At 33.8% G+C, this 13,085-nt stretch overlaps 1 protein-coding gene across 2 annotated transcripts in view; it reads right to left on the bottom strand.

Annotated features, from left to right (window-relative positions):
* Positions 1–13,085, bottom strand: part of LOC149803089 (prominin-1-A-like) — a 215,064-nt gene that overhangs the window by 130,359 nt on the left and 71,620 nt on the right. For both annotated transcript variants that reach the window (XM_089952675.1, XM_089952676.1), the window contains exons 6-9: positions 12,138–12,221; positions 9,763–9,938; positions 7,664–7,732; positions 3,343–3,406 (exon numbers count right to left, since the gene is read on the bottom strand). In XM_089952675.1, the coding sequence (XP_089808801.1) occupies positions 3,343–3,406; positions 7,664–7,732; positions 9,763–9,938; positions 12,138–12,221 (393 nt within the window). The remainder of the gene's footprint in view (positions 1–3,342; positions 3,407–7,663; positions 7,733–9,762; positions 9,939–12,137; positions 12,222–13,085) is intronic.

The following is a 13,085-nucleotide window of genomic DNA, read 5'->3' as shown; positions in this document are numbered from 1 at the left end:
TCTGCAAATGGAATACACTCCAGCCCAGTTGATCTATCTTGTGGTCTTCCACAGGGGTCTGTTCTTGGACCTGTTCTCTTCATTCGATACACTCAGTTGCTCTAAAGTGTCACAGATCATCATCCAGTGTCTCACCAATTGTACGCTGATGACACCCAAATATACAAATCTAGCCACCCAACTGAAGTTGATGCTACCATCCAAGGTGTAGAGAGGTGCATTTCTGATGTGAAATCATGGATGACATGTAACAAGCTGCAGATGAATGACGATAAAACTGAGGCCATTCTGATCACAATACAAAGACTTTCTCATTCACATCCTTTACCTCAAATAATAAATATCAGCAACACCAACATTAAATTCACACAATCAGTACGAAACCTAGGTGTTATTCTGGACAGTACTCTCACATTGCACCAACATGTCATGAACATATGCAAGGTTGCATATCTTGAGCTGAGATGCATCAGCTCCATTCGCAAATATCTTTCAGTTGATGCCACTAAAACACTTGTGTGTTCATTAGTACTTTCAAGACTGGACTATTGTAACTCAATTCTGTCTGGTTCATCTGAATATCAACTCCAGAAACTTCAAAAAGTTCAAAACACAGCTGCTCGGATCATACTTAGAGTACCACGATCAGAGCACACCTCCCCGCTGCTCTGTACCCTACACTGGCTATCCATTTGATCCAGAATCAAACATAGAATTTGTTCTCTGTGCTACGTTTCACTGTCAGACTCTAGTCCAACATACCTATCCGACCTCACTCATGTGTACACAACAGCAAGATACTTACGTTCCTCTTCTGACAATTGTATACTCATTATTCCCACTATGAAAACAAAGTTATATGGACATCATTCTTTTGCATACCAGGGCCCAGCAATGTGGAATGAATTGCCCATTGAACTCAGACACAAAGACACAGTGATCACATTCAAGAGTGCTCTCAAAACTCACTTATTTCGACTGCAAGAACAAACTTAAAGACCTAATAATGTTTCCTACCTTAAATATTCTCAGCATGTTTTTTTATGTTTTCTAATTTCATGGTGTTTGTTTTTGGAATCATATCATTATGTTTTTTATCTTATAGGTGTTGTCTAATGTTGTAAAGCACTTAGAGCTTCTAAAGATTAGGCGCTATACAAAGTCCTCATTATTATTATTACTTAAGAACATCCTAACGTAGAAACAATACTACCAAGTTTGTGGAGAAATTTTCTTTGCTACAGAATGGCCTATATTAGCTAGTTATTGTTCTTATACCGGTGATGCCTTGTGTTCCAGTCTATCATTTAGAAATAAGTTTGTCTTTATCCTAACTTGCTTTTGATGGCAAGTTCACTAAAAATCTGCTATGTCCTGATCAAATGATGCCCAGTACTTGCTTTTCTGTTCCAAACTGTCACTTACAAGGTGGACACAAGTTTCCTACTGACCCAGGTAGAAGAGAGAAGTGGATAAATGCAATACAACATCTAGATACAATAACAATGAAGAGTTGGGGTTCCATCCAAGTCAGCTGTTGTTTGTCGTATTCACTTCACTTCATATTCAAGAAATAAAATATGGTACATCAAGAATAAATATTCTGAAGTTAATGTGTTGTTTTCTAAAGTTGCGTGCAAGGCAAATTATTTTTAGCTACTGTGTCCATGATTGGGAGCTGTTAAATGAAGTGGGTGGGGTATTTCTCTTTTTTACAACCCTCAGCAATGATGTGCACAAATTTTGTGTAGGCATAAAATCTGCTGAGAATTTTTTTTTAAATAATGCATAAATGACTCAGCATGCATTTCTATTTGAACATCTACATGTAACAAAAAGAGAAAGTTCACCTCATTATACTGAAAAATCTGGCAATATTCAATACAGCTTTTGAATTTTAAAAACATTTTCTTTTTTGTACATAACAAGCAATACATTAAGTAGGCATATTATGTGAAATATTACTGTGTATTTGTATATGCATAATAGCTATTATTACCAAACCACAAATAATCATACTAAGCTTCTCAGTACATCTTCAGTAATGAAATCGCTTTGTTAAGATTATCCTCATCAAGTCTCAGTCAAAAGGTGCTTGGATTTCAAGCATGAACTTTTCTTTCCTCTGCTTTCAGGTACAAAATCCATAACCCAATTATTGCTTTCTCTGCAGTTCCAAGTGTTTTTCCAGATATAAACCCAGTGTCAGCATTAGTACTAGGAAGGCAAAATAGAGCTAGAATAAGGGATGGTAAAAAAAATTCCCCCAAAAACATTTGCAGTAAAGAAGAGCTTGAGAGAGTTATTGTTGGAGTACAATTATCAGGAGGTGATAACTGAAACAGAGGAATGTAGTAACTCTTTAACTTGATCTTGACTGTTCATCTGCAGGAAAGTACAGACGTTCTGTCTATACTCACTATAAGTCAAGTCAAACTCCAAGCTACACAGACCCAGATCTGCCACTACATAATGCACAAACCAATCTGGATCTATGCAGTTTGTTAGAAGTATTCAGTAGAACAATTTTAGACCCTGATCTGCCAGTGCATTATACAATGATAAATCAGGGTCTATGCATGTGTTTGTGATGGATCTGACTAGTGAGTACATACACTGACCTGCCACCTTGAGTGGAATGAAAATCAGGATGCAAAGGAAAACAATAAGGGTACGGAGAAAAATAAAAAGCAGGATCAGAGTTTGTGACCATATATTTACAAAAAATTTACAAAAGAATTGACATCTCTGCCTGTCTTATGCTATTTACTTATGGTGAAAAATGTATGCTACAGTCATACTGTGAAAAATCTATCATTTTTGTCCATTTTCATCTCTTATGCTGATATTTAGTATTAATTCAATTATCGCATTAAATATCAGCATAAAAGATGAAATTGGATAAATGGTAGATTTTCACAGTATGACTGTAGTGTTCCTCACAGAATTTCTGTAACACTTTTGCTCTCTTTGTAGGAGGTGTGGCCATTGTGAATCAAAAGGTGCTTTTAAAAACTTTTTTGGTGCTTTAAAAATTGGGAGTTTGGGTTTCAAAAAAAGGAAAATCGGATTTTTTTGATTCTGAAGAAAAAAATTCCTGATGATCCGGAGTAAATTATGCTAAGTGTCAGGTCTGCATACAGTATCAAATTTCATGGATATTATGATTGCTACAATCCGATTGCTATTGTGGAAACAAAAGGACCCAATGATTTAAGTAATATGTAAATTATATATTTGTGCAAAACCACAAACACTACTACCCACAAAAATAAATGAATTCATAGTACACACTCTTCTAAAACAAGCAAACCAATAAAAGCGTACATTTAAAATACTTACGAATGACACTATTTTCCACCTGTTCATTAATCTTGAAGGTCACATTATCAAACTGTTTCCTGGACTGAAAACAAGAGCATTGGAATGATTAATAGATGGCTTTCAGGGAACTGACTTTAAAGTTTTATCTAACATTGCAGTTGAATAAAAGTTACCTCATCATCTTTGTAACAAGAGGACTATGAATGGTACATTAAACTACCACCCTCACCCTGTGTTAAGCAATATTCTATACAGGCACAAGCAGAACATGGCTGACTCTAGATATTAATGACCAATGAATCTCCATACAGTCTATAAACAAACTCACTATGCAGAAGCTATTATTTCCTTATTAGACTTAATGAGACTTTGACCAATGACCTTTCAACCTGAAAAATGTTTCAGATTATTACTGACAGACACACCAAAAGAATGGTCTTGGAACTTGATCGACAACAAATGTTATTGTGCAAAAAAACATTTTTCTGAACCACACTGACCTTTACCTTTGAATATTAGACTCCAGAATCAGGGGTTTTCCATTCATCAAGTGCAAGCCATCCTTGGTCATGGTATGTGGTCAAGAATTAGTCATTATGTGAAAAACATTTTTCCTCTTTTGGTCAAAATGACCTTTAATCTAAAAATAAATACTCTTTTTTTTCCTTACCCAAAGTGTAAGCCATCAACAAACTGTGGTGAAATGTAGTTCCGTATGCATAGAGTTCAATGACACATCAGCACAATCACTACTATATAGTGCCACATAAGTTTAGTTATCCCCAAAAAGCATACAAAATAAAGATTAAGGCAAAGATGGACAGAAATCCCAATAATACCAAGTCAATCTTTCAACATAAACTGCACCCTTAAAAAATCCAAGACATTCTCAGCTGGAACAACATCATATGACACATTTCAGGGCAAAGAGGTTACCTCCATTAGTCACATCCTACAACAGGCAGAGGTCACCTCAGGTCAATTCTATATACTAGATCCCGCAAGGGGGGGCGGTTAAGGTACTGGGTCTAGAACTTCAGTTTTTGTGCAGAACTGTTTTTCTTTGCTTTTTAGACACTGACCTTCACCTCTGACTTTTTTATTACCAAATCAATAGGTTTCTTCCTTACTCCAAGTGCAAACCATCCAAAAAGCTGGTTCAGGTCTGTGATGTAGAACTAATGTTTTGAGAAGAAGTTTTTTATCTTCCTTCAGTCAGTGACCTTGACAAGTGACCCAAAATCAATAGCCTTCTTCCAAAGTGTATGCCATCCATATAATTTGCTAAGCTAAGGTTATTTTGCTGGAATAGAAAACATAACAGACAGATATACAGATGGAGATACTGTTATGTAAATCTATTGTATCTGTTTCATTTTGATTCATGACAGCAGATTGTCAGGGCCATTTTAATAAATATTTACATACTTCCATGACTGTGGACTGTACTTAAATTTGGGTAAATAAGTTATGTGGCCTTTTGACCTTGGAATTCTGGTTTACCTGATTTCTGATTGGTTGGCTGCTAAAGAACTTGCACTTGTTTACAAGTTAAAAATTTCTGGAAATAAACTTTTGATCCTTATCCTGGTTCCGTTATTGTGTTATTGTGTCCTCATTTTTATATAAGGTGGTGAGTAACATAATTATTTATTCTTTTCTTAAACATCTGTTGTGGAGTCAGTGTTTCAGTTGTGTTTTATTAATTATTATTTGAGAGGATTCAATTATTTAAATTATTTATTGGAATTACAAAGTGCTCACAGACTCTAGTGCTAAATAACTATTTGGAATCACTGTAAATTCATTTAATGAGATTTTGGATTATATCATTATGATACATCAAGACTGTTAGCATATCAACACTATTCAAGACTACTGGCACATCAGCACAATAGATTAGACTTCATTTGGAACAACACAGAACTCATTTAGAATACTCTATACTTTTGGAGTCATGATAGAATGTGTAGGCCTATTTGGGATTAATTCACAATACTGTAAGTTCTTTTCCAATTTTCACTTGTATTTTAGGGAAAAAAAATATTTGTTGATTTAGGGAATCAAATTATTTGTTGATTTTACAAAGCTTGTTTTTTTTTTACTCACTTCTGTTACTCAGTTTTAGAGACCATAGTCATAACTATATATATATATATATATATATACACACACACACACACACACACAGACTGACAACACAATAACATTATACATCAGCATTCTGGTTGGTGTATATAAATTAAATTAGGCCATGTAACTTATTTACCCAAATTTAAGTACAATCCATAGCTCTTGATAAAACTTCAAAATTAAGGTTAACCTCAGTCCCAATGTTCTAAACAAAAGTCACTATCAATCTTTAGGAGACTGGTAATTATAACATGGCTATTTTGTATGAATGCATTTTTTCATCAAAAACAATATTCCTTGTTTATATTTACACCAGCCTTGATACGTCCACTGATATACAGTATTAAATATTATCTAAAACTTGGCAATTTTTTATTAAAAAAAAAAGATCCATAAAACTTAGCACTTGGCAATTTTCATGGAGAGTATAAAAAATGTTTATATTGTAAATTTAAATCATACTTTTATAACTTAATATGTGTTTCTAAAGATATGTAAAACTTAACAAATCAGTTATTTAAAAAATTTATTGATAATTTCATCAGGACATGGACACTTAAAAAAAAACATCTCTCATATAATGTCTGTCAACATCCTGTATAATATTTTTAAGCATCATCAAATTTTTGCAAAATCATTAAATTCAGCATATTTATGATTTAAAATACTCAACATTTACACACTTTGAGTACATACATTGTGTAAATAATCTGCATTTTACTTGAACAAAATTAAGAACAATTTACTTGCACTTAATTTGCAAAAGTTTCATTCTTCTGACACTTTGCATTTAACAACTAAAGAAATTTACTTAGGTACAACAAAAGCATCATAAAACAAGACACCACTTGTGGTATGGTGGGACTACTAATCACAATCATAAAAACTTCATTTTATTCTGTTGGTAGAATTTTTTGTAGATATATTTCTTCCTTTGAACCACATTTAAATACCAACTTATGCAACTCTACAAGCAATAATGTCTGACAAATACCCTAAATCATAGTGGTACAACATCTTCAGCACAACAGGCCACATGGACCAAAAAATGTAAAGTTCACAGGCAATACATAGATATATTATAGTATTAAAAAATCACCCACAGGCCACATTTGGCCCACATGTATGTAGCTGGACCAATCTGCCCTAAATGACATCTTAACCCGAGAAACTGAGCTCAACACTAAAGTAAGTCACTGAACCATGAAACAGAGGTCAGGGTCCTATTTTGCATTGATGTCTGTAGTACTCCTCCTGACACAATTTAATACCAAGTTATCTGACTCCATATACAAGAACACCTGAAAAAAATGAGCAAAATGCAAAGGTTAACCAAACTGAACAAAATGTGATATATAGGCCAGTTACCTATTTTCATTGAAAGGTGTAGTACTTCATGTGACACATGTTAAGTACCAACTTATCTGACCCTACAAGCAATATATCTAAGAAAATGATCTAAATGGAAAACCTAATATACAGAAAACCAAGCTAAACCCCAAAAATAATTACATATCAATGAAACATGAAATACAGGTCATGATGACCTAGTTTTCACCAAGGTGTAGTACTCATGATATATTTACCTACCAAATTAAGAGACCCCTATTGTAATACTGCCTAAGAAACTATTCAAAATGAAAAGAGTTAACCAAAACCATTGGACCGAAATATACATTAGTAACCTGCTTTCCACTTAAAAGTGTAGCAATCACAATGTTGGAAGGATAAACAGGCAGACAGACAGACAGCTATCATCAATCTATAAGCCAGAATTGCTTGTAATCCTGACAAAACATGTAACATGATTAAAATGAATAAAACAAAACAATGTACCAAAATCAAGACAAAGAACCATTTTGATAACCAAATATCAAAAATACAAGAACAGGTAGTCATATGTACATGTGACCATAAAAATGCCAAATGATGGAAAAATCTACTCCAAGGTAAGTAAAGATGGTTGTGTAGAATTCAGCAATACAAGTTTTGCTTGAAATTTAACTGAAAAATCACCAAATTCCGTCCATCTTCCATCAATTGTTAGTCATCTGATGTTTTATGCCTAATTTCAATGGACCACTAATTAATCTCAGTCAGGGCTTTCTGCAAATGATACAATGGAGTGCTTAGCCTGTCTAAGTTTGACAAAGCGTGATTTGCTGCAATTCATTATAAGTGATCAAAATTCAGGAAATATACTTACATCATTAACAAATTTTGAAATGTCCTGTGCTTTTGTGATCCTCTCCAACTGTTCCTGAACACTATTCAGCTGAAATGAAACAAAATTAAAACCCATTGTAACAATAGTTAACAGACAATAAAATAAGTACATTTACATTAAGGCTGTTCCAGTAAAACATACATGGTACCCAGGAAAGGTATTTTTAATGTTGGGTACTCACGCATAGATGCAATTTAGAATTTTCATATCACTTTAATATGAATTCTGTGATATTAAAGTACCCTGGCATATATTTTAAAAACTGACCTCCCTGGGTATCATGTATGTTTAAATGGAACAGCCCTTAAATGGTTGCAGTCAAACAAAGAGTTATTAAACAAATTATTTTTAAACAAGAATCCTTTAAAGGGCTGATGCTTTACTGGCTGAAAAGAATTTCAAGGAATTCAAGATAAAACTGTTTCTTCTGCCATTTCATTCTTTTCAACTGCTAAGTACTGAAACTATCTCATCCGATGTTCTTGAGGAACTCCAACATACCAAATTCAGTAACAAAAATATTTTCTTACATGTCCAAGTTACAGACAAGCATCATCAATCCATAAATCTGAACAACTTTGTAATCCAGACTAAATATTTAAAAAAATAAATAAAATCTCACATCTATTGGATAGAAAACAGCTGAATTTGTCTCAGATGATGTCAAGATATACACATGCTGCTAAGTCTTGTTAAATTTATGAATATTATTTATGGGGGAAAAAAAACAAAGCATCATTCAATGTATTAATCAGATATATCCACAAACTGGGTTTGATAAAAATCTATTCTTACGTTTTGGTCTTATCAAGCTCACAAGCCTGTACAGCTACCTGTATTGTTCCACACCCAATTTAATGCAATATCATAAACATCCAGAATGTATCTCTCAATGATATCAAAACATTTGTTTAACCATAGGCAGAAAATATTTGTCAAAAATCCTATCATTATCAGTTGTGCAATGAAACAAAGATATATATATATATCATGAATAAAACTCACTTCACTAATACATTTTTTTCCCAATCGGTTACTACTGTATTGGTATCCTGTAATGACAGAAGAAGACTTGCCCCCACCCCCGTTTATTTACGAACAGATCGTGATTGATGGATGTTGTACTTGCTTTGGTATCCCATATGCGAGTCCAGTGAGGATTCCCAACATTTGAGATGGAACCTCATAATTTGCAGATTGTGAAAGTTGGTCTACTGGTCAAATGTTCAACCCACATTTATTACTGGAAAGGAGGAGGGATATGTCCAAACTCTTGCTTTTGATAAAAAGAATAACCTGCATCCAAATATAGAAATTTGTGCCAGCTCAATGGAACTGCTAGACTTTTGGGCACATTATTTAGTTCAGTTTGAGCCAGCTTGTCATCAATTGCAGGATTTCCACCAACATGCACCCTAGAAGCAACAATCATAATACATCCTGCTTCATGGTGAGCATAAAAAAATTGCAGAATCCAAGAAATATGCTGATTTACGGAACTTCAGATGATGAGAAATATCACATCAATCCATTCAAACTTGTGAAATTAGTTGTGTTCAGTAGACTGTACTGGGCAGCAAGTCAAAATAGGGCAATAACCATAACAAACATTGTAAGAGTATGCTAATTTGTCAATATATTCATTTTCATGAGATCACCATAACAATCCATCAAAGCTAGGAGATGTGTTCACAGTGTGATGGACAGAAGGATGGATGGATGGATGAACTGTCAATTATGGGGATAGGTGCACAAAAATCTTCCATAATTTGTAAACCAATGATGCTCTGCAAAACTTCCAATGTATATTCATATTTTGGCTCATACACAGAAGATGACAATATTACTCTTTTATAACAGGATTTTTCTTAATTTCCAACATCTTTATAAAGATTAATGAACATATGATGTTTTCAACACATGAGCCTGATCTTTGACTGCAAGTAAAATCAAAACTTTTCATAATGGAAGTTGGTGACCATGTGTCTTTTTTCAAAAACATTTGTCCCTTTCTTGCATTTTTTAATCTCTTTCCAATATCATTTGAAACTGGAATTGTTTTTAAAAAAAATACAAACCCCAGAGAAGTTCACTTTCAGCTGCAACCCTGATGTAACACATTCTGAACGATTACAACTGGCTTCTATTGCACTCGTGATGTTGCCAAGTTCTGTGCTTATGTAGATCTGCAATTCCTTCAGTATTTGTATGGATGCATTCACATTATCAAGGTCCTGCTTAGCTGTGGTTGATGCTGACAAATAACATGAAAAATGATTAGAATGACAGGGAGTGAAGAGTGTCCACTTATTATAAGAATAACCACTAAACCTAAAAGCTTATTTACTGCTACAATCTGAGTGATCAAAGTCTTATTCAACAGTTCACATTAATAAACTTCATGGAACTTGCATTTTAAAAACTCTTAAATGTCATAATTGCTTCAAAATCACAAATTCAAAGACCCAAGGAATAATGGTCCTTGTGTGTGAACAATAACAATCCTTCCCCAATAAATGACTTTAGGTATCATTAAGAATGTTATTTTTCACAAAACCACACAAATTTCTACCCAAAATACAACATTTTCACTAGCCAAGATTTGGATATCTACACCTTGGTAGATCAATCAGATATTTCAATGCTTTGCATCTGTGAATTTCATTGGTTGCAGCGGCAAGCCACCACATCCAACCAAAATCAACTTGCTAAATCTGAACACTGTTCCTACATGATTGAGAAAAGGGGAGCACACAACTGGAATGAACTCATCAGTAAGTAATTTTCCACTGCTGGTCTATTTTTGTACAAATACATCCTTTCCCTCAAATATGCCTGCAATGGCTTCTCTCTGGTATGTAGTTATACTTTTGATGTTAAACTTAAAAACTACCCTTTTGAAGTCAAGTGTCTCTACCATTTTTGGCCAATATACAAAGCATGACATGTTTTTTTTTAGTTGGCATTACATATTAAGGGAGGCAACTATAAAATCCAGTATATGTAGCTAGGACAAAGCACTGAAATATCAAATCGATCCTCCAAGGTGTAGAATGGGTTAAAATATTGGAATTGTAAGTGCAAATTCTGATGAATGATAATTTGAGAAAAAAAGTAATCTTGCACTCTTGTTTTAAAAAAAGATTGTTGTTGTAAAGTGATTTGAATGCTTCATCTTTCTTTCAGTATGAATTAATAAAATATTCATCAAAGCCATTCAGAATGCTTGAAATAAGGCTAATGTTTAATGAGAAAAAACTTAACATTCTCTTGAAAAACTAGATTCTACTAGCATTAGATAATTTGTCCCCATGCTAAAATAACAAATCTGTAACTAGACTGGTCAAAATCACCATAAATAAAATCGATTCCTTGATAAAACGTCAAATCAAGAATCTGTCATATGATTGGTTTAGTGTTCTACAATACTGTGAATTCATTTAATTTTTGAAGGTATAAATTTTTATGACTTTCCTTGATAATACTTGTTTTTTTTGGCATGGATATATCCCTGATGGGTTAAGGTGTTTATTTTCTTCCAATGTAGATTTTACACTGTCTCTTTAAACTGGTGATTTGAAACAGGTACAAACTTAATTAGACATCATAAGAAGTCATCTGGTGAAAACTCAATACTGATATGACTTTCCATCTAGGAAGAATAATAATAAGATTATCACGATTGCAGAATATCAGTTCAGAGCAATTTATATTTAAGACCAAGAAGACACTATAAGAAGTCTTTCAGTGAAAACCCCATGTTGATATAACTTTCAGTACAGACCCAGTATTTTCAAGCAGGCCACCATGGTGGCCATATCAGACATCTAAGAAGCCTTTTAGTGTAAAACCTGATGCTGATATGTTCTTCCATTCAGGACGAATTTTGATAAAAAGATTTATATATTGGATATCTGAGCAGCACCATTTTGGACCAACCAGACCATAGAATGAAAGTATGTGTAAAGTTTCATGGCAATACTCCTTGCAGTTTAGGAGGAGTAGCAATAACAATCAGACAACAGACAAAAGGCCATCCCATAAAAAATGGTGACCCACATTTTAAATTCAATTTTGTTCTTGCCTTGTGAAAGACAAACATCCTGAATCATGTAACTGGTAATTAGGAGTTAGTGCCTGAATAGGAAAAAGAGTCATAATAATAAGCAAGTTCAATGGATTCTTCAAAGCAGTTCAAAGTGACACAATTTTGGTGTGAATCACACCAACACACTCTTGGACGCACTTTCAGTGTAAGCTTGTTGGCACCGTGATGACCATAGTGCAAGTTTGATGTCAATAAGTATAGGGGTTATAGTCCAGACAAACAGAGCTGCATCAATGAACAGACAGAGAAAGTGATTCTTGTATGCCATGTGATTCTCAAAGAGTGGAATGTAACAAATATAAATGGAACAGAATTTCAAGGTTCAACAATATTCAGTTTGTTTACCATTTCCAAGATCTTCTGCCTGTTTAAGAAGTGATGTTGCATTTATTTTTTCCATTATGGTATTCACTACTTTAAGAACAGTGTCTGAAAAGAGAAGAGAAAAAAGGTGTTTATACTTAAATATGATTCCCTTTGCCAAAAGCACATTTGGAGTAATACAAATATACAGTCTGGTATGAAGGACTAACCATGAGGCATTGGGAATTAAAGAATTTTGCGATGAGATACACCATGACAGCTGATTCAGTTAGGCCTAGTCAGGCTTCAAACCCATTACTCCATGACTGTGAGTTGGAACTAATGTTTAGACCACCATGTAGAGGAAGAAAATATTACTGCACTTGTAATGTTCATTATGATGCATCAACACAGTTTCAACAGTGTATGGCTGAAACAAAAAGTTCATTAGTCTAAATGAACAGGTTAATGATACAGAGTCAGACCTGCCAACCCTAATAAGGTTTTCTCAGGAAGTAAGGCTGTTGTTAATATTTCTGGAAGTTCAACAAATTTTCAGAATGGTATAACATAAAATAAGGTATTGCTATTGTCGATTTGGAAAACATGCATTTAAAATTTTTAGAAATCTGATGTAAGGCTGATGTAACAAAGACAAACAATATGTTCAATGAAAACATTTGTAGAAAATACCTAGAACTTAATTACATCCAGTACATTTTCAGAAAATGCACTTCTAAACCCTGTGGAGTTCAAAGACTTTATGCCTAATCTCCCAATATGACATAATCTTTGGGTTTACCTTTAGTTTCATGAGGAGATGGCTATCATCTCTCCTGCTAAGAGATATACTTAAATGAACACATGATGTCCAATGAATGTAATTTTGCCTTTTATCAATATTGAACCTGAATATTCCTTTTCATACTTATGTGCTGCTTGTTTAAACTTTTTTAAAGTGGGTTCTTGTCATTTGCATCTGCAACATGT

Source organism: Sinohyriopsis cumingii, chromosome 3, assembly GCF_028554795.1.
Source record: "Sinohyriopsis cumingii isolate HCF-2022 chromosome 3, ASM2855479v2, whole genome shotgun sequence".
In the NCBI taxonomy this organism is placed as follows: domain Eukaryota; kingdom Metazoa; phylum Mollusca; class Bivalvia; order Unionida; family Unionidae; genus Sinohyriopsis; species Sinohyriopsis cumingii.
This window is presented reverse-complemented; position numbering and strand designations above follow the sequence as displayed.